Here is a 25,204-nt window from a genome sequence, read left to right as displayed (position 1 = left end):
CAATTGCAATCCAGTTATGATATTGTGATGCACTGAATTGTGACATGTATATTATCATGAGGTGGTTGGCGATATCCAGCCCTGCCTATGCTTGGGTTGTGACATTAGGGTTTGAGTCACCAGTTGTGTTCCATTGTATTCGCCTGTGTGTGTGTGTGTTTGCGGCCACCCTGCTCTCCTCCTCTCTGGAGAAGAGGATATCAAGTGTGTGGCTGTATGTGTGGGTAATTGAGTGTGGCTGAACTGACATGTTGTGAGAGAGAGATGACATTGATCAAGTGAATGTTTATTTTAGTCCCCACTTGGAGATGGAAGACATGCCAAAGTGTCCGACTCACCCGTTCCCTCTCTAGACCTCCAGGGTCCAATCTGTCCAGACGTCTGTGCGCGTCTATGTTAGAAAACCGAGCTGTATGGAGGAAACAATATTTTTACTGACAATTTCGGTAAGCTTAATTACTCTTTTGTGCTTTCCGAAGACTAGAGTTGCAGTTTTGGTTTCTTGTTCGTTATAAACCAATGTATCTGATGACTAACCCCATCCGGCGCTTAAGGAGATGACCCGGAGTGATTCAGACCAGTTACTGTTTGCTGGTCCTCTGAGACAGTGTTAAAAAGTCTGCTTGCAGTTCTCTTAACCGCAGATTGAGTGTTAGTGTTAGTTCCCACAAGTCCTGGAATGGCGTTGGTAATTCCATCTCTGATGAAACTGCAGATTTGGGTTGATACGTCTTTCTCTCATTACCTGCTACAGTGCCTCTGCTAGTGTCTCTGTCCTTGCATGGCTTTGGGCACAGCGGGCATCAGGATTGGTGGAGTTGCCAATTTGGAGAGCGACTTTGGGCCTGGTGTTCTCAGCAGAGCCGTGGTTTGGGCACCCCTCAGAGGAAGAAAATTGGTTTGTCCCTGAGCAACCCACAAGCGAACTTAAAATGTAAAAACACCAAGATGTTGCCAAGTCCATCATACTGGACATTACCATAAAGTGTTTGTGCATGCTAGGGATTGTACAACTACATATTTAGTGAGCCTAAACTTATGAAAATTACTTGAGTGTGGCCACATTGTGCAAAAATGATATTACGTGGCTTCTTACATATATGGCTGCAGTTCAGAGGTGAAATGTCCACTGAGTGTCGCTAAAAACAAGTTAATTTTCTTCCAGACAGATAAGGTTTTTAAGGTTAATGCTCTTATCGAGTTTTAAATGAACAAATCTGTCCTCCCTAAACACTTACTTAATTGAATTTGAGAAAGTTTTTACAAGCAGTGTAATTTCATTCATTCAAATTCAGTCAGTTTCATCCACACAACATAATTGTGTTGGATTAGGTTAAATCAATGTACCAAGTAGTTTTAACTCAACTTTATTAGATTTGTCAAACTCAATTTACTAATGTTTAATTAATTCTCTTATTTTGGTCCAATTTAATTTATTTAATTAATCACTAGTATATGCCAGGTAAGAAATCGTAAGGACAGTAAAACTGTTGCACTGACAGTTTGATAGCAATGGCTCATAGAGCTAAGCAGAACTTGAATCAAACATAACTTAAAAGTGAAAGTCCTTCCCCAACCTAAAAACAAGCACAAAAATGCGTAAAATAACACAAAATTTCAACATTTGTTCACCCCATCCAGTCCCATGTAAAGCATGCTGGGAAATGTAAATCCCCTGCCCAGTTTCATCAATGCTACAAAAAATATTCATGTAGTCCAACTCAATTTTATCTGGATAGAACACAATGAAGTCAAGTTGTGACTTCAAGTTTAGTTCGTTTTAATTAAGTAAATTGAACAACCTGCAAAAATCCTTTTTTAACCTTAAACCTAACCGATAGTGTCAAAGTGTGATATGAAAAAGGCAATTGCCCCTTCGCTAAGCTCCGCCCCCCTTGGTTACGGTCACTCGCTCTGACAGGCTCTGCAGAGCTCCCCATAGGAATGAACGTCAGATTGCCATGAACAGCGCGGTTTTTGTCAAAATATTCTCATAAACTGAATGGATAATATTATTACGTGGGCTGGAATGAAGAGTGACATTGTAAAGCATATTTATCTGATGTTTTTGTAAAATAAAATATTAAATTACACAGTAATTTGATTGAAAACTGCACAGACTGTGAATCAGAATTGAGGCAAATGATAATCACAGTCACTTGAAAAGAGAAAAGCGTCATTTAATAGCAATTACAATCCTCATAACATTAGTGTAAGTGAAAAGAACTGCTTGTAACATCTCTTAACACACAGATGTTGATGTGGTGAACTCTTTATTTACTAATCACCTTTACCAAGACCTGAATCAATACCTAAATGAATTAATGTTAAGTTATTAGCTTTAATTTACCTTGGAGCAAATGTAGGTTTTGCTCTCTGATGTTATACGTTCATTTGAGAATGAGGAAGACGCACTTTAATCCATAGCATGCTCTTCTCAATATTTATTTAAATATTTTTTTTTTAAAAGAAAGAAAAAATACTGCTTGTATCCTCTCTATTGGCTAATTGGAGTCAGTTGGCGGTGTACCTGTGGATTTATTTTAAGGCCTACCTTCAAACTCAGTGCCTCTTTGTTTGACATCATGGGAAAATCAAAGAAATCAGCCAAGACCTTAGAAAAAAAAAGTCTGGTTCATCCTTGGGAGCAATTTCCAAATGCCTGAAGGTACCACGTTCATCTGTACAAACAATAGTAAGCAAGAATAATCACCATGGGACCATGCAGCCATCATACTGCTCAGGAAGGAGACGCATTCTGTCTCCTAGAGATTAATGTAGTTTGGTGCGAAAAGTGCAAATTAGTCCCAGAACAACAGCAAAGGACCTTGTGAAGATGCTGGAGGAAACAGGTAGACAAGTATCTATATCCACAGTAAAACATGTCCTATATCGACATAACATGAAAGGCTGCTCAGCAAGGAAGAAGCCACTGTTCCAAAACCGCCATAAAAAAGCCAGACTACAATTTGCAATTGCACATGAGGACAAAGATCTTACTTTTTGGAGAAATTACATCTGGTCTGATGGCTGTTTGGCCATAATGACCATTGTTATGTTTGGAGGAAAAAGGGTGAGGCTTGCAAGCTGAAGAACACCATCCCAACTGTGAAGTATGGGGGTGGCAGCATCATGTTGTGGGGGTGCTGTGCTGCAGGAGGGACTGGTGCACTTCCTAAAATAGGTGGCATCATGAGGAAGGAAAATTATGTGGATATATTGAAGCAACATCTCAAGACATCAGCCAGGAAGTTGAAGCTTGGTCGCAAATGTGTCTTCCAAATGGACAATGACCCCAAGCATACCTCCAAAGTTGTGGCAAGATGGCTTAAGGACAACAAAGTCAAGGTACTGGAGTGGCCATCACAAAGCCCTGACCTCAATCCGATAGGAAATTTGTGGGCAGAACTGAAAAAGCGTGTGCGAGCAAGGAGGCCTACAAACCTGACTCAGTTACACCAGTTCTGTCTGGAGGAATGGGCCAAAATTCTAGCAACTTATTGTGAGAAGCTTGTGGAAGGCTAACCAAAATGTTTGATCCCAGTTAAACAATTTATAGGCAATGCTACCAAATTCTAACAAAGTGTATGTAAACTTCTGACCCACTGGGAATGTGATGAAAGAAATAAAAGCTGAAATAAATCATTCTCTCTACTATTATTCTGACATTTCACATTCTTAAAATAAAGTAGTGATCCTAACTGACATAAGACAGGGAATGTTTTCTACGATTAAATGTCAGGAATTGTGAAAAACTGAGTTGAAATGTGTTTGGCTAAGGTGTATGTAAACGTCTGACTTCAACTGTGGCGCACATTAAGCGCTTTTACCTTGGACTGCATCTGAAAATGTAGGCAGCTGACTTGCTACCTTGCTGCCTAATCAGTTAATGGCTTAACTGACATCTGTTTTGAATGAAAGGAAACTGGTCTCTGAACAGTTTGAAAAGCACCTTATTTTCATCGTACCTCCGTATACAGCCTCCGGCGGCAGCATTTTCCTGGTTTCGGACGCAGCCTTGAATTTGCACACACGCACTTGTGCAGATCCAGCGCAAGCCTCAATCTCCTGACAGTTTAAATAGCCTGGATTGCCTGCTTGGATTGTCGTCATGATTTGTGAATGAGAGGAACTTTTAATCCCGATCCTAAAGTTTTTGATTCTGGCTGATGGAATACATGCTTCAGAGGAAGATATTACATGAGCGCTCAACGGGAAGAAAACGCTGGATTTTCATGAGGTTCGTGAATGACATCTGTTTAAACGAGATATCTGCATGTTTGCAAATGGTAAATAATACAAGTTTTAGTGATATTTACCTTCTATCATTAGAAAAGATACAGGGGGACGGTTGAGGAAAGACTATTAGAATACGTGCTTCAGAGGAAGATATATGAGCACTCCACAGGATGCTGGATCTGCTGAAGTTGTGTGAGGTTGGGTTATTACATCTTTTAAATGAGATATGCGCATATTTGCAGACGGTATATAGTTTTATTGATGTTTGCCTTTTTCTCATTAGATAAGACAGTTAAAAGTTACAGGGAACTGTTAAGGAGAGAGAGGGAGAATGAAACGAGCGAGCACTTTAACATTATGAGCTCAAACGTGTCTGCTGCACCTCTGATATGCGGACCGTTTAAATGACACTGTGTTGCACGCCGGTCTATTATTGTAGTAACACAATGGCACGTAACATCAAAACGAACCGTGACTGATCTTTTACATGTCTCAGTCGCTTCACATGCAAGCAGGCGATTTTTGGCGCCCTCAAGTTAAAAATTGGCCAAAACGGGAAAATGTATCGGCCGATGCCGATAATTTAAAAAGTCAGAATATCGGCCGATTTATCGGCCTCTGCGATATATCAGTCGACCACTAGTTACTAATACAAGTGACCCAGCAACAAAGTTTTGTATATTTTTTGGATCATTTCGATAAAATCACACTTAAAACTACTCAAATGTCATGGTTACTTTCATAACCTCCGTTCCCTGATGGAGGGAACGAGACATTGTGTCGATGTAGTGACACTAGGGGTCTCTCTTGGGAGCCCCAAAAACCTCTGCTTTTTTGAAAAAAGGCCAATGAGAATTGGCGAGTGGAATTTGCATCCCACTCCCCCGTACATATGGGTATAAAAGGAGTGGAATACGTCACATGGTCTTACCGAGTCTTGTCGGAAGTATGTCATGTGGAGAGGTCCCATGGTAGGTCCTACCCGAAGGGGGAGGAGTTTCTACAGAGCATGGCGACTGGGGGCAGAGGGGCCTCTGCCCAAGGAAGATGCAGTTTGCCGACAGGGAAACGATTTTGCGGAAGATATCATATGGGGTCGCCTTCGGGGAACCAGCCAAGTGGAGCACCTACCTCAGTACAGGGGCTCATTAGCACATGTACTGGGCCGATCAGTGATTTTCTCCGCAAACTCAACTGCCATAGGGCTAAGGAGGAAAGTCATCCAGGGATCACAGTCTGTGAACATGACTGGGAGTCAAGAGTGCACGTCTTCACCTCAAGGAATCAATCCGAGCCCAGGAATCGATCATCGAGCCGCGAGGGTTCAGGGGAGAGTGGAGGGTTCCACTCTAGCCCGACGCTCGAGGCCGCCCGGGAAAGTATGTCCGTCATTTCCGCGTCGGCGTGAGACAGGGCGACCGTTCCCGAAGGAGGAAGCCCAGCTGAAGCTTCTGCGTCATACTGGACGGGCCCACTCTCCGATGCTGCGCTCTAACTCATCGTCTTCCGGAGCTCCGAACGAGAAGTCGAACTCGCGCTGAGATGAACCGGTGGGCTCGTGCGAGAGCCCGATCTGGGCAAGCGAGCGTGCTGGGGAATGGGAGGTCCGTGGGGGGATACCCGGCAGAGGTGGTCCCATTGATGTCCCCAAATCGCCCCCAGTGCTTCTTACGAAAGCAAGACGCGACCGCAACGTTGCCATGGTCATGTTCTCGCAACGAGGACATGACTCACCCACGAACAATGTCTCCACGTGGGCAGTGCCCAGACACGTAAGACAGCGATCGTGGCCGTCAGAACCAGAGAGGTAACGACCATAACCAGGAATAACACACAAAAGGAAAGGCATCTTTAAAAAGACGTTCCGTGTGTGCCGCTCATTTTGTGAATGAAAATATACTCTTTTAGAATATACTCTCTTATTTTCGCTCTGCCGAAGTGCCCAGGGGCATTCTCTGCACTCCACGGGTGCAGAGGGGGAGAAGCCGCTGAAATGCACCATAAATACAGCAGTTTTGTGGTGCGTCTTTGGAGGGAATTGAATTCAGAGCACTGAATACAACTGCTCGGCTCCGAAGAGAAAATCTGAATGAGTGCTTGCATACCAGCTCCTTTTATACCCATATGTCCGGGGGGAGTGGCATGCAAATTCCACTCGCCAATTCTCATTGGCCTTTTTTCAAAAAAGCAGAGGTGTTTGGGGCTCCCAAGAGTGACCCCTAGTGTCACTACATCGACACAACGTTGAGTGAGTGACAGATAGGGAACATATATTACTCTCATTGTAAAATGGCAACAGTTGCTAAAACAGGATTGGTAAGAAACGCTTTTAAGGCGGCACTTAGCGAAGGGTCAGTTGCTGAAGCAACTACATGTGACACATTTTCGGCTCACGTGTTGACTCGAGCTCTCTTCAGGTCTCGTACTCCAGTCCTTTCCATCACAAGTGCAACACTCTGTCTGTTGAGCTACTGTGCAATTTGATTGCAGTCGAACAAGCTTGTAAATGTAGTTGGTAATGTAATGCAAATGTTAAAATATATTGCCTTACAAGTTATGCACTATCGTAAAAGTGTTTGTCATAAGATAGCATTGTTTGAGGAACAGGCAAAAAGTAAGGATTAATTAACTGATAATCTCACATGATCAAACCCTTTTGCAATAATCTAGGTATAGTAACGTTATTCTGTGAGACTAAGTTGTATTTAGTCGACTAGTTGAAAACCAGTTACACAATTCTTTTGCATATAGAACAAGCGCAACTTAAGTCACATGATCCATGTCTACTCGAAACCCAATGTGTCGACTAGTTGCAGAATAAATTGACTTGTCGGTGTAATTTCTAGAGTGTGTTTATGTACCCAACCGTCCATGTTTGAAAGTGTACCATTATTGGTTCAGAATGCTAAAACAGTTGTTTTGTTGCAAAGGCAGAGCTGTAGATGCCTTTCATCCCTGCTGTGGCGAAACTGATCACAGAGCTTAAATTAGAGCTCAGCGCCCTTTAGCCAAAGACACAGAGTAAAAAGGGAAAGAAATCCATAAAAACGAGAGGGGGAGGATTCATAAACAAAAACATCAACAAGCATTCGATTCATTACAGGATCTGTTTGGCTAAAGGTCCTGCAGCGGGTACAGACATTGAGCCATAGTGGTGGTGAGCTTGATTTGAGGGGGCCCAGCGACTGGAGGGTCGACAACTGGATTTGTCTTGGATCTGATGCAACTCTCGCTGCTCATTTAGGAAAAAAGTCGCAGTGTTTTCAGAACATGAGACCTCAAAACACAAGCCGCTAAATGGCTGTTTGAAAAAGGCCTGTGGGTGTCCAGCTCATCCAATATGTGACGTTGTGGAGGAGAGGAAATGGAAATTTTCCACTGCATCTTTGATTGTGGAGAACGTTTTACGATGTTGTTATTATTCGGTTAAACAAATGATTTTTTTTTTTTAGTTCTGTGCCTCTCTGGCAAGCTGTGAAGAGACTGTTTGGCAGATATATTATTACAGGGTTTTGCTGTGACATTGCTTATGTTGATGGTTGGTTATGCATTGCTTTTCTACAACACAGACTCTTGCTGACTCTACCTGTTTTGTTCCTCCGATTAAGGTGGGAAACAGTTCCCTTTTTTAACCCTTCTGACTCTTCTACTTTCAGTGGATATTAGGGAGTTGAAATCGACAGAACGAGGACCTGGGTTTCATTTCCTTCTACCACTTGTTCAAGTGAATAACATATACTATAAGCAAGTACTCGTTTAAGTGTCAACCATTTTAGTAGCTTTGCTTGTATTGCTTTTCTAGTATAATTAGTGGTGCATTTCAGGCAAGCATCGCTACTATTATTGTGACCCAATCCATATTTACGAGACTTGGGGGTACTAAGCAACCACCCTGAACACCTTGGCTGTAAAGGTGTTAAGAGCATGTAAAAATCTAGTTTATTTCTATGTACATTCTCCACATAGCACCTTGTTTGCTCTGTTTATATACTGTACAGCATGAAAGAAAATGAGAGCTTTTCTGGCCATAGCTACCACCAGACTTCTTAATCTAACTGAGCAAAGCAGTATGTTTGCTTCCCTCAGGCTCCCAGAACAGAGAGGCCATTCTGTTTCCACCCAGTTCCCAGTTATCTGCACTGTTCGATTTAAATCCTGGGTCTCTAAAACTGGAAGCACCACTGCTCCCAATCATAGGAGCACTGTAGAATCCTTTCTGTCATGCTTGTCCAAGGAGCTTATCTCACTGACTGTTATTCATGCAGGGATCTGGGACTGTATTTTTGCGTTATCTTTGCTTTTGATGTCTTGGCCTCTTTAGCGACTTCTGAGACTTAGTAATTACTTTTAATGGTCTTAAAAAAAAAAAAAAAAAAAAATGACAGAGCCCTAAACTTATTTTCTTCCCAACTATCTGTATGTTTCTTTTTGTCCTTAAAGACTATGCGGTTGTTCATCGTTCAGAAAGTTAATGGCAGCAACGTCAAACAAGTGTGCAAGAGTACAATCAGCCATTAACTGTAAATCACCTTTTTTTCCATTTCATATAACCAAAGTCAGTTGTTGTTTTTATCTTCACCTTGCTTTTTGAAGTGATGTTTTTTATAGAAAATGTCTTAATTGCATAAAAGTGCTTAAGCACTGCTATAAAAATAATACGTTGGTTTACAATAACCGTATCAGAGCTTCCGTATTGTATTATTATTTTTCATAGACATTTCACTGTGTCCAGGTAAATGTGTTTATGTTGCTATTTCTACTTGATTTATGGTGTGTGTGTAGCTTAATGACAGGGAGCTTGAATGACCAAAATATGAAGATGTCATGGCGGTGCATACTGTGGATTAGCATTATTAGCCACATTTCAACTATCAGGCCAAATGAGGGCGTGCTAGTATGTGCCAGGGCCAGCTGCGTTCCCAGTGTTACTCCTGGGGCTTCATCGTGCCTCCTCGGGCTTCTTTAGGCCAACAACCAAGTGCCCTGGCCCACTGATTACCCTTGGGACAAAGGAGGCCAACTGGGGATTGAGGCATTATCAATAGCAGCTTTTCCACTATCAGGCCAGTGCGAGCCAGGGCTATCAACTGGCCAGCTGTGGCCAATATCATTGGACCTCGAGCCACGAGACCAAAATCGATCTGCATTCCCACCATTCAGCCAATAGCCCTGCAGCGTTGCCTTAAAATCCAGCTCAAGCTGAGTTATGATGTTATCTAGAATATCAAGTTTATATCGTATGAAAACATTAGCTAGTTTGCAAGATAAGTTAGCATTGACAACTCACCAACTGTAACTGCCATGGTGTCCCGTGTGGACTCTCCACTAACAATGGGATGATGTCCCAGCACACCGTCCATGATCTCGAACCATGATCTTTGGGCACCGCTTTGTCTATTGTGCATTTTAACGGATTTGTACTCTGCCCGCAATTTTTCAGTTTTTCCCAAACCTATACCATTGTGCGCTGGATACACAACCTGCAAGTTTGGCAATCTTGGTGCTGAACCTCTGACCTGACTCAGCGAAACTCCGCCTTTGACATTGACCCTGCCTCAATCTCCAGTTGGCTTTGACTGGCCCAAGAGTAATCGGCGGGCCAAACGTTATTGGCCCCAAGGAAGCCCTGAGGCGGCATGATGAAGCCCCGAAAGTGACAGTGGGAACGCAACTGGCCCTGGCACGCATTAGCAAACCCTCATTTGGCCCAATAGTGGAAACACGGCTACTGTCAAGTAGAGTTTTGCTGAGTCAGGTCAGAGGTTTCAGCACCATAATACTAATTTCCCAATTTTTCATATCTAGCTACCAACTTACCTCAACAGATTAACGGAGAATGGAGAATCCTCAGTACTGGTAAGTAGACGAAATCAGGGATCTTCAGAATATTTGGGCTGACCAAAAAGGTGCAGCATCAGATTGATGGCATCTGCCCAACAAAGACATGATTAAGTATGTTGCCGAACTGCCAAGTTGTGTATCCATCGCACAATGGTACATGTTTGGGAAAAATAAAAATGCTGGCACAGAACAAATCTGTGTTTATTTTGAGGGCTAGCTAGTCTCCAGAGTCTGATACCTCAGCTTGATTTTCCCTCTTATATGTGAAATGGGTGGGGTGTGTGGCGTTGGCACCAGAGCAGAATATTAAGGGCGGTTTTAGGCAGTGCTGCAGGGCTATTGGCCTGACGGGGAATGCAGATCGTTTTTGCTCTCATGGCTCGAGGTCCGAGGCTATTGGCCCCGGCTGACCAGCTGATAGCATTGGTTCGCACTGGCCCAATAGTGGAAAAGCGGCTATTGAAATGCAGATTGATGAAGTGCTGCGTACATGACTGGTTTTCTGTTAAAAGAGTTAAGAGATAATTAGAACTAGAGCCTCATCGAGCTCTGACACATCGAGCTGTGGTGCTTATGTGGGAAATGTGAGTTTGAGTCTTGCATCTGTCATTCCCAGCCCCCCGCCCTTTTCCATTGATTTATTTTCTGTCTGCACAGTACTAATAATAAAAGTGGCAGAAAGATAAAAAATTTTACGTGCTGTGCACTTTAACAGTTCTTAATGGTGAGGTGGAAAGAAGCTTTTATGTACAGGTAATGGCATACCTGTGACCAACATGTGTTTAACATTAAAAGGAATTGTTACTGCAGGGGAGTGTGTGAGGGTTTGTGAGCTGGTGTTTGTGTACGTTTTCTCTTACACACCTGAGTTAAACCCATTTAGAGGTGACCTGGAGAATGCCAGTGAGCAAACACTCCTACTGTTAACAGAGGGCCTTTAATAAAACATTACTTTTCCAGAGATGTTGAGCTTGACACGCACACACACTCTGGTTTTCTAGTAAAGGAAAAGACCATCATTCATGCTGTGCATTTGTGCCTATCTGGTGGTCTATTGCTGATCAAATGCATATTCATCTTTTCTGTAACCAGTTTTCTGGGCTGTTTACTTGAGTATGTACTGCATCACACACCTGTCCACCATCATGAGTCTCACAAGGTCTGCATTATTTTGTTAGCAGTAGGCAGGCCTTACATAAACTCACTGGCAAAAGATTAGAAAGGTTACGAGGTAGAAACATGATTTGAACCACTGTCCCAAATCTTTTAAATGTAGTTATGATATTATTGTGATTGTACAAAATGATACACATTAAATATCTACAGTGCCAGTCAAAAGTTGGGAAATACCTACTCGTTCATTGTTATTACTATTTTCCACATTTTTAGAATAAGAGTGAAGTCATCAAAACTATAAAGTAATTTTTTCATTACTATTACTATTATTATTATGGTGAGAGAGAGGAAGTAGAGTGAGGTCATGAACTCTCCAGAGGTTACAGGTGTACAGAGGTCACCACACACTTAAGGTGTAGGAAAGACTCCCCGTTATGACAATTTACTTCCTTGACCCCAATTATGAGCTTCACAAAAAGGCTTTTGATATCGCACTGAATTCAGAGCGACGATGAATAATCATGAGTCAGCGCCTTTTCAATTTTCTTTTTTTTTCTTTCTTTTTTTTTTTTCTTTTTTTTCTTTTTCTTTTTGGCAGCACATCAGCATTTTTCATCCATATTGGGGGGAGGGGGGAGAAATGATAATGCCGCAGAAGTAGAATAATTGTGAAAATGATTAGATTAAGTGAGCAAATGAGCTCTCCAGTTGGGACTGAAACCAAAGAATTGAGGTCAACATTCCTGACAATTATTATAAGAGCACACTGTGTGAGAGAGAGAGAAGGCGGACAAGAAATCAATGTTTGCAGAGAAAAAGACGGAAACTGGGGAAATGCAAACATTTACATTTTAAAGGACTGTTCACCCAAAAATGAAAATTCTGTTTCGGTGAACTAACCCTTTAGGATTTACAGTTTATTTTTTACCAGACCATGTGTACCCTGGAAATCGAACCCATGACCTTGCCTTTGTTAGCACCATCATCTACCAATTGAGCTACAGGAACACTAACAAGAGAAGCTAAAAGAAACAGAAACGTGTAGCACTTAGAAGCATTCCAGCTTCATGCTTTTAAGATGCATTTTCTGCTAGCGGCATTAATTTGAGCAGTTGTGTTGTGTTTTTTGTAGATGGTGCATTCTCGAGCAACATGCCTTAGTGTGTGTTCTCCATCCGCTCTGCTTTATCAAGTCCATATCACTGCCTGTAGCCGAAAGAATTCTGACAAAAGTGGGGTCTGGAACAAGCGGGGAAACAAGAGAAAGAGAGCCCCATGTTCTGGATTCCTGAACCCCCCCCCCCCCCGACAAACGTACACACACCCACCCTCGACATAAGCCACTCAGACAGGGATCTGGTTTCATGGTAAATTTTATTACACATGGATGTAAGGGGCTCCTACAATTAGGGAGGGCTTCTTAACAGGCTCTCGCTTATCCATCTGCTTGTTAGCCTGCTAGCTCTTGAACATTTTGTTCTCCCGTTTTAACATTCCTTCCCAGCCTCCCTTTCTCTTGGTGTCCATTCCATGACAACTCAGCTTTTGTTAAGCTTTTTTTTACTTCTTCTGTCCTTTGGGATTGTTGCTTGTCAGATTGTACGATACGACCCAAGTGAGATCTTGTGTAAAGCCTATAGGGCTGGGTAAAAATATAGATTTTCCGATTAATCATGTGCTTCATTTATGCAAACAAAAAATGTATTCTTTAAATCCCAAGATTGGTCTTTTAACGTTTACTCGAGTTTTAGTTGTGATGATTATTATATCTGTTAAGTAAAAAGCAATTAACCTGCATAGTTTGGGCCCTGTTATTAATTTTTTGTTAATATTTTCATAATGTACCAAGTTAGAAGGCTTCCTGTATAATTTACAGCATTAGCTGAGGACAAATTACTTCATTTGTAATCAAAATGGACATTATAACCGTAATATACGCAAATGAATCAGAATTGAATCAAATCGTATTGAAATCGGAATCCAATCGAGAGCTTGTGAATTGGAGTCGAATCAAATTGGGAAATCTGCATTGATACCCAGTCTAAAAGCATGCACAACATCAACAGTTTTTCATGTCAGACTGTATGATTTACATCTTTGGTCACAGTTGTGAAAGTTAGGTCATAAGTTTGGTCAAAATTGCAAAAGTCAGTGCACACTGTACTGATGACGGCAGGCAGAAAATGGAAGTATACTTTGGCCTTAAGTGATCAAAAACCGATGATTTTACCCTATGAACAATTTGTTTTACGGTACTATACTGCAAAATCGTGGCTAAACTCGATACCATGTCCCCTTCCATCCTCTCCACCATCTCTCCTCCCTTCTACCTTTCCACATTTCCTTTCTTCTGTGCTTTATGGCTCACATATGAGCTGTTAAGCTCAGAGTGTGCCTCCCTGTTCTGTGGGATCGGCTCTTCAGAACGCAAGCTGAGTCCAGAGAACCTCACTAGCCCTTCGACGAGATCCGGTTTCCACAAATACTTACCCACACCACCATCTACTTGCATACATACACAAACACCTCCCTCTGGACCCCTTTCCTCCTTTTCAACCTCAAAATCTCGAAGAGTTGTCCCTTCTTATTTTTCTATTGTCCATACTCAATTGAAGGCCATCTCAGGCTTCTCTGCAGATTTTGTGACGTTTGGCTGCTCTGCCAAAGTAAATCCAGGCGGTTTAGTGGCTCCTAATAGTATAGGATACATGATGTCAATGGCTAGATCATCGACAAGGGTCAAAGGGCACACATGGACATTTGTATCAATTTGTCTCCTCCATGTTGCCTCTCTTTCTCTCATTCTTCCCCTCTGAGCGAGTTTATCTCTTGGTGGAGGGCCTCTTCCGCTCAGAGAGTGGCAACTGTATAACACGCTTCACCTGTTTTCAAAACAAAGACATGAGCTTGACAGTTTGCAGAAAGCAGTTGTAGCCCCTTTGAAAATCATCTCTATGTTTTCATTCTCAGTAGGTTAGAGCCGGTCAGTCGAGGGGGTGGGGAGGTACAGGGAACACTTATGTTATGTTTAAGTAACACTGGCATGTTTTAGGAAAATTATGGCAGATTTACAGTATTGCCTCATAAATCATTTTATTAACCCTGAGAAGGTTCCTCAAGTTGACTGGATGAAAAATGATACACTTACATTCTTCAGTGGAACACAAAAGGAAATGTTTTGAAAAATGTTCACGCTGCTCTTTAAAAAAAAAATACATACAGTGATGAGGGGCTCAAGCTCTAAAAATGACCACCATAAAAAGCACCATGAAAGTAGTCCATATGACTCTTGTGCTATAATCCAACTCTTCTGAAGCCATACAATAGTTATGTGTGAGGAACAGACCAAAATTGAAGTCATTATTCACTGATAATCTTCCCCTCCACCGCAGATCACATATTCAAATTTGTTGCATCGTATTGACTACTTTATAGTGCTAATTTGTCCTTTATTTTGAGCCTGACTGCTGTAGTTACTATGAAGACCTGACATTGTGTGGAAACATATTTTTCCTTTTGTGTTCCATGGGCGAAAGACAATCGTAAGTTTCATCAATCAGTTTGGTACAACATGAGGGTGAATAAATGATGACACAATTTTCATTTTCTATTCTTTTAAACTCAGCATCTTTCTCTTCAGAATTCGTAGAGTCAGTCACAATGGCAGAAACAAGATTGCACCCCAATGCACATATACACACACTTGTTTAATTGTACAGACTTATTCACAAAGATTTCCCCAGTGCAGTTCAATAAAATGTTTAGAAGTCCCAGCGCCCCACTAAACCCAGTCAGTATCAAAAACCACTTCACACATAAGCAGGCAAATAAGCAAATTCCTTTCTTTCTCTCACTCTCTATTTTGGTTTGCAAATTAGTTTCTTTACCTGCGGGTGTCTTGACTAGCTGAGTCCCCTGTAGGTGCTCTGTGGCCCCCTGACTCTGAAATACTACAGCTTTAAAGCAAACTGTTTGTCTTTATGGTTTATTTTCAGTGTGCATGTTTCCATCTTTTTTTTATTTTTTAGGGGAGGAAGTGAATAATGTGTGGGAATGCTGGGAAAACTGTGTGCGCCTGTTGTTAAAGGGATAGTTTTCCCAAAAATGAAAATTCTGTCACCATTTACTTACCTTCATGCTGTCCCAAACACAACAAGAGATGTGCTCGAATACAAAAGGAGATGTTAGGCAGAGTCTTAGTCATAGTCACCATTCACTTTTCATCTTTTTCCATACAATGAAAGTGAATGGTGATTGAGGCTAACATTCTGCCTAACATCTTTGTGTTCAACTGAAGAAGTCATACAGGTTTGAAACAACATGAGTTTTACAGAATTTTCATTCACTTGCTCGCTTTCAATTCTATCTCTTAAATTTCCATATGCTCTCTGAGGGTCCTTACCAGTTCAAGGATTTACATGCTACAAGCCCGAGAGCTTAAGCCTGACTTTCCGAACCCTCGCCTCGAATCCTTCACACTAACCCACTGAGCATGTGGAACAAATTGTCTTGAATGGGGTATTTTTTTCCCTGTGAGGTAGTGACAGTTGATCTAAAATGTTGCTCTTTTTTTCCAGGGGCTATAATGGCCTCCCCTCGTAGTGTCTCCGCCTCCGGCCTTCTTCTCCCCCATGTTTACTGCCGTCTTCTGTGGGGCAAATTGAGAAACTGAGAGGCTGTTGAGAACTGAGTGACTGAGAGCTGCTCAGGGCTTGTTTATTCAGCATTTTAATTTAGCCTCTGACTAAGTGGCTTGTTAACAGTTAGAGAACGATTCCTGCCTACGCAAGAATTCGAGGCGATCGGTAGGATTGTGTCCAGTGAGTGTTGATGTTGTGGATGTTTTGTGTATTAAGGTTTTTCCTATGCATGTTCTGTAGATGTGTTAGCAGCCTTAAACACATATAGCATATGCAAACACCAAACACATTCCCGCTGTAATTCTATACTGTAAAGGACCAGTTCACCAAAAATGGAAATTCTGTCATAATTTACCCAACCTCATGTTGTTCCAAACCCATATGATTTCTTTCTTCCGTGGAACATAAAAAGTGAAAATCTTCCCCACTGCCGCAGCTCTCAAATATCAAAAAGCATGTGCTTACTCAAATTGGCCGCTTCTTCACAGAAAGCTATTGTATGGCTTCAGAATATACTGTAGTGCACAAGTCATATGGACTTATTTTAATGTACCTGTTGTCCTTATTGGAGCTTTACAGCTGGTAAAATTTGTGGTTGGTTTTATGGTAAAAGCAAAGTGAACATTCTTAAAAATTACTCCTTTTATGTTCCATGAAAGAATAAAAGTCATAAGGGTGTTTGGAATGACATGAGAGTGAGTAAATAATGACAGAATTTTCACTTTTGGGTGAACTATTCCTTTAAAACAGTGTTTCCCAAACTTTTTTGCCATAAGTACCCCCACAGCACCATCAGTAAGGCTCAAGAACCCCTTTATCGACACCAAAGATGTGTTCCAGATGCATGTTTATTGTTTACATGCACAATTTGTACTATTTACAAGTATTTAAACTGATATGTAGAACAAATGCTAAAACGGTACTGTCTCTTTAAGAAAACCAGCAGTTCTGCGTTTTGTTTTGGTTAAGCATGTTAATGAGAGTGGAATACCATGGTTTATTATTATTTAAATGTTTCTTTTTTGTTGTTTTTGTTCAACAAATGACTGTAAAGAACATAAAAGGGGACCTATTATGCAAAGTTCACTTTTACATGGTGTGAACATAAATGTGAGTCGGCAGGGTGTGTACACAGCCACCCTACAATGTTAAAAGTCCACCCACTCCTCTTTCTTATATTTCTATTAATCAAAAACAGTGTCTCAAAATGACTGGTTTTGGTATCCGCTCTAAAGTGACGTCACTTTAGAGCAGGCCTCGCCCACGACTGGTGACGGACTCCACCCTATTATCATAGATCCTCCCCTGAGTGATCGACACAGTCCGCCATTTTATTCCGCACTGGAGCAGCTACAGTGAGAAGAATAATGTCTCGGCTTCATAAGCATCATACGTGTTCTGTTGTAGGCTGTAAAAGTGAACATAAGAGTCTTCATGTACTCCCGGCATCAGAGCCACTGAAGACGCAGTGGACAAATTTTGTTTTTGAAGAAAATGTGCCCCAAAACATACCAAAATTCGTGTATGTTTGAGCAAATCATTTTACACCGGACTGCTTTGTGAATGAGGGTCAGTATAAAGCAGGCTTTTCTAAATATTTGATTCTCAAGCATGGATCTATTCGTGTTCCAGCTTTATATCCTGAAGATGTAAGTATCGCACTTTATATTTGTGAATCTTTGCAAATCGCATGATGCAAGACAACCCCCTAAAATGTCATGTCTCGTTACAGCGCATAGCTAACGTCATTACAGTATATTTTTGTGTTGCTCATCCATTGTTGCTAAATGGCTGAAAAACACTCCGGTATTTACGGTGTCAGTCATATTGGTTCTGATTTGTTGTTGTTGCTATAGTATCCGAAGCACGAGCTGTAAAGGCACAGCCCTGTTCCGGAAAGGGGGCGGGGAGCAGCAGCTGCCTTTAAAGAGACACACACGAAAACAGCGTGTTTTTGATTCCACCCAAAAAGAGGCATTTACAATATTGTATAATAAATTATCCGTAGGGTATTTTGAGCTGAAACTTCACAGACACATTCTTGGGGACACCTGAGACTTATATTACATCTTGTAAAAAGGGAATAATAGGTCTCCTTTAAGGATATTAAGAGAGACATTATCAATGACATATGGATTGTGTTGATCTCATTTTGGACACACATTACACGGTAAGATAAACCAAACTCTTAGCATGTATTAACTCCACATATCTTGGGATTTTAAGAATGGATATAGAGATTGTTCAGTTGAAGTTTGCAATTAATTAGAAAATCTAAATTTTACCCAGCCCTAAGTCATGCATTTTGTTTTATAAGCTGGCAAAATCCAATTATTTTCATGTATACCCTGGAACCTGCTTACGTACCCCCGGGGGAGCGTGTTTCACCCTGGTTGGGAATCACTGCTTTAAAACATCCACCGGATCTTTACATTTGACTGAATATATGACAAAGCTGAGCCAGAGAAAAGGCCCTATGTTTGGGCTCAAAGCATAGGTGGCAGCCCTCCAAATTTGTATTTTCTTAAACTGGCTCCTTGAGGATGGAACCCCTCCCTGACTTAGACCCTCCTTTCCACTACTGAAGACCCCTCCCCCTCACCCTCCACCCCGTCGGCCCATTCGACCCATTAAGACACTAACTTTCACCAAGTCCACTTGCGTTGACAGAATTCTGATCCAGACGAGCACGGCGACTGGGGCGCATCCGGCCCATTTAAATCCACGGCTGCCCGGTGGTCGATTAACGCCATGTTTATTACTGTAACAGAGGGGGAGGAAAGGAGAGAAAGGTGGTGGGGGTGGTGGATAGAGGGAAGCGGGTGAGAAAACCAAACAGAAGGAGCCCAACCATCACATTCTGGTCAGGGAGCTCCCAGGGAACAAACAGAAAAATCCGGAAGGGCAGGGTGTGGGCTCGTACTCATTTAAACTTAATGTCTTATTGATTCATTTCATTTCTGATTCTCATTGCCATGTGGTGAAGAGGGGAGTCAAGACTGATGGTCGTCTAGCCAGGATAAATCATGCACGTTTCCTCTCATTCCTGCGGTAGATGTCACTTTAGATGAGCTTTATCTAAGGAAAAAGTGTGGACTGTAAAGACTGTATTACACTAACCCTAATGCACTGTCACTAATTTAAAGGGATAGTTCACCCAAAAATGAAAATTCTGTGATCATTTACTCACCCTCATGTAATTCCAAACCAGTGTCAGAAATGAACTTTTACATAGATTTTCTTTTCAGCGACATTTGTTTTTACCTTTTATGGTGGCATTTTTTTATAACCATATAAAACAAACTGTGTCTCATCCGTTTATGTCAAATAGTTCAATTTAATCAATTCATTAATACAAATTCTCAAGTTTAAGAATTTATTACCTCTTACTCTTCAAATTAAATAAAAATAAAATCGTATTTTATGTGATAAAATAAAAAGTAGGACTATATTAGAATTTTAAGAACTGTATTATGTTACAAATAAAAGTTCAAAGAATTTGCATTTTTTTGCCCCCACATTTTACATTTTGAGGGCATCTCGATGACCCTAAATTTGTACCCTTTTCCAAACCTATATGACTTTTGTAGAACACAAAATGAGAGGTTTTGGAGAATGTTCACTCTGCTCTTTTCTAAACAAATACTGTAGTGACCAAGGGCTGTCAAGTGCCAAAAAGGTCTGCACCTTAAAAAGGTCTGTTAAAGTACCTTAAAAGTAGTCCATATAACCCCTGCACTATATTCCAAGTCTTTTGAAACCATACGATAGCTTTGTATGTAGAACAGACATTATTATTAGCTGAATATCTTGCCCTCCACCACAGCTTTCAAATCTCTTTTGTGGCACAACTTCACCACAGCTCATTGTGTCTGAGTATGTGTGTTAACCATCAGGCCAAAAATGTCTCCCAAACACGAATTTCAAATCTACAAGGTGGTCAGACACAGAAACCTTGGGGCACTTGTTAAAAAATGTGTGTTAGTTTAAGTGCACGCAGGTTTGAATGTCTCGTGTATCGAGCCGGCGGGTGAGTGTGCATCTGTGTTTATATTCTAGAGTACGTGGTGTTTTGTTCTATTCTTTTCTATTTTATTCTCTTTCTCTCTCTCTCTCTCTCTCTCTCTCTCTCTCTCTCTCTCTCTCTCTCTGTTATTGCTTTTTCACACCCTTCTCCTCTGGGTTTAAAAGATCTCTGTCACTCGCTTTCCCCTTCTTGCTCAAATCCATTACATCTGAAACTTGCGTGAATGCAGTGTGATCCCTCTCTCACTGTAGGGCTTGAAGTAATACTCCGTCTATCAAAAAGAATATCAGAATAACTTCTTATAATGCTTGTAATTGAATTCATACAGATAAAAGTTCCACTCCTAACAGCATGGGCTGAGATGAAGATTTGATTACTCAAGCCCCAAGACTACAAGGCTTAGAGTCAGACCAGACTTATTTCAGAATAAGGAAATCAAAAAGTGTGTCTTTGTGTATGTTTTGGCAGTCATTAACAATGAGCTGTATCTTTTGTAGACGCAGAACCGCATGAAGTTAATGGCTGATAACTACGAGGACGACCACCTCAAGGCCTCCAATTCTGATCACACCAATCACAAACCCTCTCCAGATCAGGTGAGCCAATCACAGATTGTCTTACTGGTGTTTCTTTTGGAAATCTTCACAGGCTTTACTGTCTTTCTGTCACTGTCACTTTCTTCATCCTTTGCATTGTCCCATTCACGAGTGGTGCTTGACATGGCAAATGTGACTTAGCGATATGAACAGTCCTATCTATCTATCTATCTGTCTGTCTGTCTGTCTGTCTGTCTGTCTCTCCGTCCGTCCGTCTATCTTTCTGTCTTTCTCGCTCTCAATCTTTCTCACTAATATGTGATCTACCCCTAAAGGCCCTATCCTGATTTATAAAGAATCAAACATACACCAGACATACACAACAGGAAATTACATATTTCATATCCAATAAAGCACAGCATCCTCATGTTCAATTTGTGTATTATTTCATAGTGGGTCACCAAAAAAGTTCACATGTATTTTTTTCATTCAAGAACACACGCACATCTCTGACTGTTTTTCTTGCAATAGTTCGGTCTCACTGGATGATTCTCGAAGATTTAACTGGCTTTGTTCTTTGTTGGTTTTAAACGTTGAATTCCTTCGACTTAAGCCGCTCTCCTCTGGATGGCTGTCCAACAGGCATTAGTTCATATGGAGAGAAAGAGGAAAGAATTGACATGATAAAAGATGAATAGAGAGTGAAACAGCCTTTGCATTCTTGAGTCCCAGCTCTCCCAGGAAGCACAAATCCTACTGGTTGTTATGACATGACTTAATGCACTAAATGCAGTGTGTCATACCTGTCCATGGACTTCTGCAGTAATCCAGTCCATACGCTCCATTCTGATGCACATGGTGAAAGAGACCCATCCATCAACAACACTCCGCCCAAGGCCTCCGTACAGAGCCAATCAACACAGCCAGTGAAAAGGAATATTGGATCTCGACACTGCCCTACTAAGGCAAAATGCAGTAACTACACCAACACTCAAATGGGGAAAAAATGGCTTTAAGTTTTTTTGATTGTCCAGCAATATGTGTTGCACATACATACATGCATCTAACTCAGTCTGAGCATAGTTGTGCCAAAACACAGATTCTACTCTGAGAGACATGATTTCACTCATAACTCAATTTTGTTTTGCTTTTGCATAGCAGCATACACTGATACAAATACTAGTGAAATTTCACGATTCTTAATGCCAATTTTGATACCTATTATGAAAAAACTCATATGCAATTGAACAAAGTAGATGCAATTAAATGAACAACAAAGATAATAAATGAAACTTATCTAACAGAAGTATTATCAAGTATTCAAGGAAACTTTCAGAAAATGAATTAAAATGTATATCCAAATACATTAATCAAATAATTACATTAATGTACATTTTACATTAATCAAATGTCAAATAAAACCACTTTAGTATTTAAACTACAGCATAGCAATCCGATTTGGATTTGGACTTGTTGTCTAAGAATTTGTCTGTTTACGTAGGGCAACGTAAAAAAAAAATTTTTTTCCAAAATTAAATTAAATTGATATTTTTTTTTACGTTTTACATATAAAAGTGTTTAAGAAAATGTTATAGTGCCTAATCAAATAAGTAAAATAATTTCTTTTTTTTATCAAAACGTAGTTATTTTCAAAGTCATTAAAAAAAAAAAAGTGCTGCACAACAGAGCTTCAAAGTATAAATGAAAATGTTGATAATAATGGGAAAAAATCATTATAACAGCCATGTGACATAAGGCTGCTATGGCTGAATCACAGCTTGTTAAATAATTGCACGTTAAATTATTGTTATTAGTAGAATTATTACTACTACATTGAATATTCCAATGTGTTCACTCAGAAGCGTGCAGCGCATGTAGACTTTATTTATTTAATTAAATCATATCCTTTAGCCGTTTATTAATCACACTTGGCCATATTGCGATTTGAATTTGATTCAGTGTAAAAATTTTCATTAAATTCATCCTAAATTAAAATATCATGATACGTTTTACTCTTAATTCCATTTTTGTTACTCAATTCCGCAATTCCCTCTGGGTTTTCAGCATCGCAGAAATCATAAGGCCCTATGTTTACGTAAGAAAAAAGACTGGTATTGTTACTATTTTTATTTTAGCATCGCCTTGGTATCGAAGTACAGATACTTTTGACATTACTACATATGCACTCTCACTCTCTCCCACACAAACACACTAGCTACTTTAAAGCTTCCAGACAGCGTCTCTTTCCCCCGTCACAAGCCCTTTTCATTGTCTTTTCCGCAATTGCCAAGAAAACACTTAGCTCACATTTTCCTGTGATCTTCATCTCTCACTTACATATTTCCAACTCAAATACGAACACCCTCACACATCAACACCTGAGCCTGCTCCAAACCTCCCCAATCGCACTGTTATCGCCTTAAACGTGCAGACTGCAGAGCTGGGACCGACAGGGACCTCGCACTATCCATTGCAGGTATTTTCCACAGCCATCAAGGCCTGATGGGGCAGAGGCCACGTGTGTTACTCATTTTGAGCTTATGCTGCTATGCTTTCAATTCCTGTTTCAGCAAGCCGCCCAGTTTTTTTCTGGGGGGGGGGGGGTGGTTGGTGGGGGTTGAAGCCAGTTGCATTCAGTGCTTGGTTTTGCTCCGGTTCAGTGGGTAACTAATCACCCTTAACCCTCTGTTGAGAGACAGAGAAATTAATGGGAAAAGTGTGTCTTACTCTGTAATGTGACATTCAGCATTTTTCAAAACATGTTTTGATGTATTTCACAGATTCACTGCTCTACTGTTGTTTTATGTTATGTAATTTTCCATCTTTGCATGTTTGTCGAAGGGGAAATGTCATATCTTTGATTTTCTTTGCAATAAATAACCTTCTCTCCTCTACTAATAACTTCTTTCTTTAATCCCATGCTGCCTTGGATTAAACCTGCGCTCATTTTCAACCAATAGGATGATGAGGAGGGCATTTGGGCGTAGCCAAGCACATGCCCTCTCCAAGCCATTTTGTTCAAAAGGGTGAGAAATGTCTAATTGGGGCATGATGCTTAACTATTGTGTTTTGTCCTTTATTTCATAATGTTTTGTCTATCTTCGAGTGTGCCTTTTTCCTTTCCAACACCCCCCCCACATTGTTCGATGTGATTTTCTCTAAAAAAAATAAATAAATAATAATAATAATTGTCCTGTGTGGTTCCTTGTCAGGGTAATGATGTTGGTGTAAATATCGGTGCTGATGGTATATTTTTTACCTCAAAAAATTGTGATTTTCTTTGCCTCAAAGCAGAGTTTGTAAATACACTGATGTGTTGTATCACACAAATAAGAACAGACTGTCTGATCTTTAAATAACATCATGTCAGATATTTTTCCCGTTTTTTTTTTTTTTTCCCTCTCTCACTTTTCCATGTATTTTTTTTTTACACTTTACGTGTCATGCTTTTCTTTAAAAAAAAAGAAAAAAAAAAAAAAAAAGCCCAAATCTGGGTTATAGTGTAGCACTTACAATGGAAGTGAATGGGGCCAATCCGTAAGTGTTGAAAATACTCACAACATGTTAACAATATGCATGCTGACATGATTTTAGTGTGATCAAATCGCTTACTGACCTTTTCTGTATCAAGTTATATTCAATTTTACAACATCATTGCAATAAAGAGCAACACTGTTAAACCAAAATCCTTAAAACGAACATGGAAATGAGAAAACATTTTATGTGCCTTACTGTAACCTTGATGTTTTGTTATTTTTAAAGAAAAGGAAGGACTAATTAAAATTCATTTTTTGTGGTAATCAACATTATGCCACAAATTCTGTCGATTGAGCTTAACTTGTATTGAACCAGACATATTCCTGGGAGCTTTCCTGGGAAAAGGCATATCTTGTCTCATACCTTGCAGAGCTCCTTTTCAGGATTTCTGTCACGCAGACAGCCTAATTCCTTGTGCCTTCTTTATTATTTTGCAAGGACAGCTACAGAACAAATCGACCCATCTGCCTTTTGACTGCTCTAGTCTTTCTATGCTTTTTTTCTGCGAAAAACAACAACATTCTCATACTTGCCCCTTGACAATTTTGATGGATGGTTTTGAGGAAACAAATCGACTGTAGAATATATATGAGCTGCACATGTTCAATCTATTGAACACACAAACACAATAACTCCCATCTCTCCCATCAGAGCATTTTCCCCATGCCCACTGTGATGCTAAATGCCATGTGGCTTTTTAACTAATTAATTAGTAGCTCGCTCCCTGTCAATGCAGCCCGCAGATAACCGCGCATGTCACATATGCCGGTTGCATGCAGTAAAGCACATATACTGCACGTGCAATTAGGCGTAGCAGAGCGCTGGAGCACAGAGTTGGATTGTGTGAGCGGTGGGCCGAGGGTCTCAGCAGTGTGAAGGGAGGGTTTTAATCCGAGCATTTGCCCCCATTCACTGTGTCCTATTTCAGCCAACTAATGGGCCCCTTTCGCTAATGTTTTTGCTTCGTTCGCAGTTCTTAATGTTTAATACCGCTAAGCTGTCCATTCCGATACATTCCGAGGAAGAATTTCAATCATCCCCTACACCCACAGTGTCAAACTGTACATGTAACCGTAACATAAAAGTCACTCTTTGCGGATCATATGACCATGTCAAACTTGTAATGGCATTGAGCCGGCAAGATCAAGACCCCCAAGTCCCCTTGAATATATTAGAGCTCACATAAAGGGCAGCCGTGTTCTTCGAACTGTGTTCTCAGAGCAAGATTGGGGCGAACCGAAGTCGTACGTACAAGCGCATGATTAGAG

The 25,204-nt window shown here is 40.7% G+C and overlaps 1 protein-coding gene across 1 annotated transcript in view; it reads left to right on the top strand.

Annotated features, from left to right (window-relative positions):
- Positions 1 to 25,204, top strand: part of LOC127435251 (ELKS/Rab6-interacting/CAST family member 1-like) — a 294,247-nt gene that overhangs the window by 213,554 nt on the left and 55,489 nt on the right. The window contains exon 17 of the mRNA XM_051688552.1: positions 20,361 to 20,459. Within this exon, the coding sequence (XP_051544512.1) occupies positions 20,361 to 20,459 (99 nt within the window). The remainder of the gene's footprint in view (positions 1 to 20,360; positions 20,460 to 25,204) is intronic.

The sequence above is a fragment of the Myxocyprinus asiaticus genome, chromosome 45 (assembly GCF_019703515.2).
Source record: "Myxocyprinus asiaticus isolate MX2 ecotype Aquarium Trade chromosome 45, UBuf_Myxa_2, whole genome shotgun sequence".
NCBI classification, from domain to species: Eukaryota; Metazoa; Chordata; class Actinopteri; order Cypriniformes; family Catostomidae; genus Myxocyprinus; species Myxocyprinus asiaticus.
The sequence above is the reverse complement of the archived record's forward strand: the minus strand, read 5'-3'. Positions and strand labels throughout refer to the sequence as shown.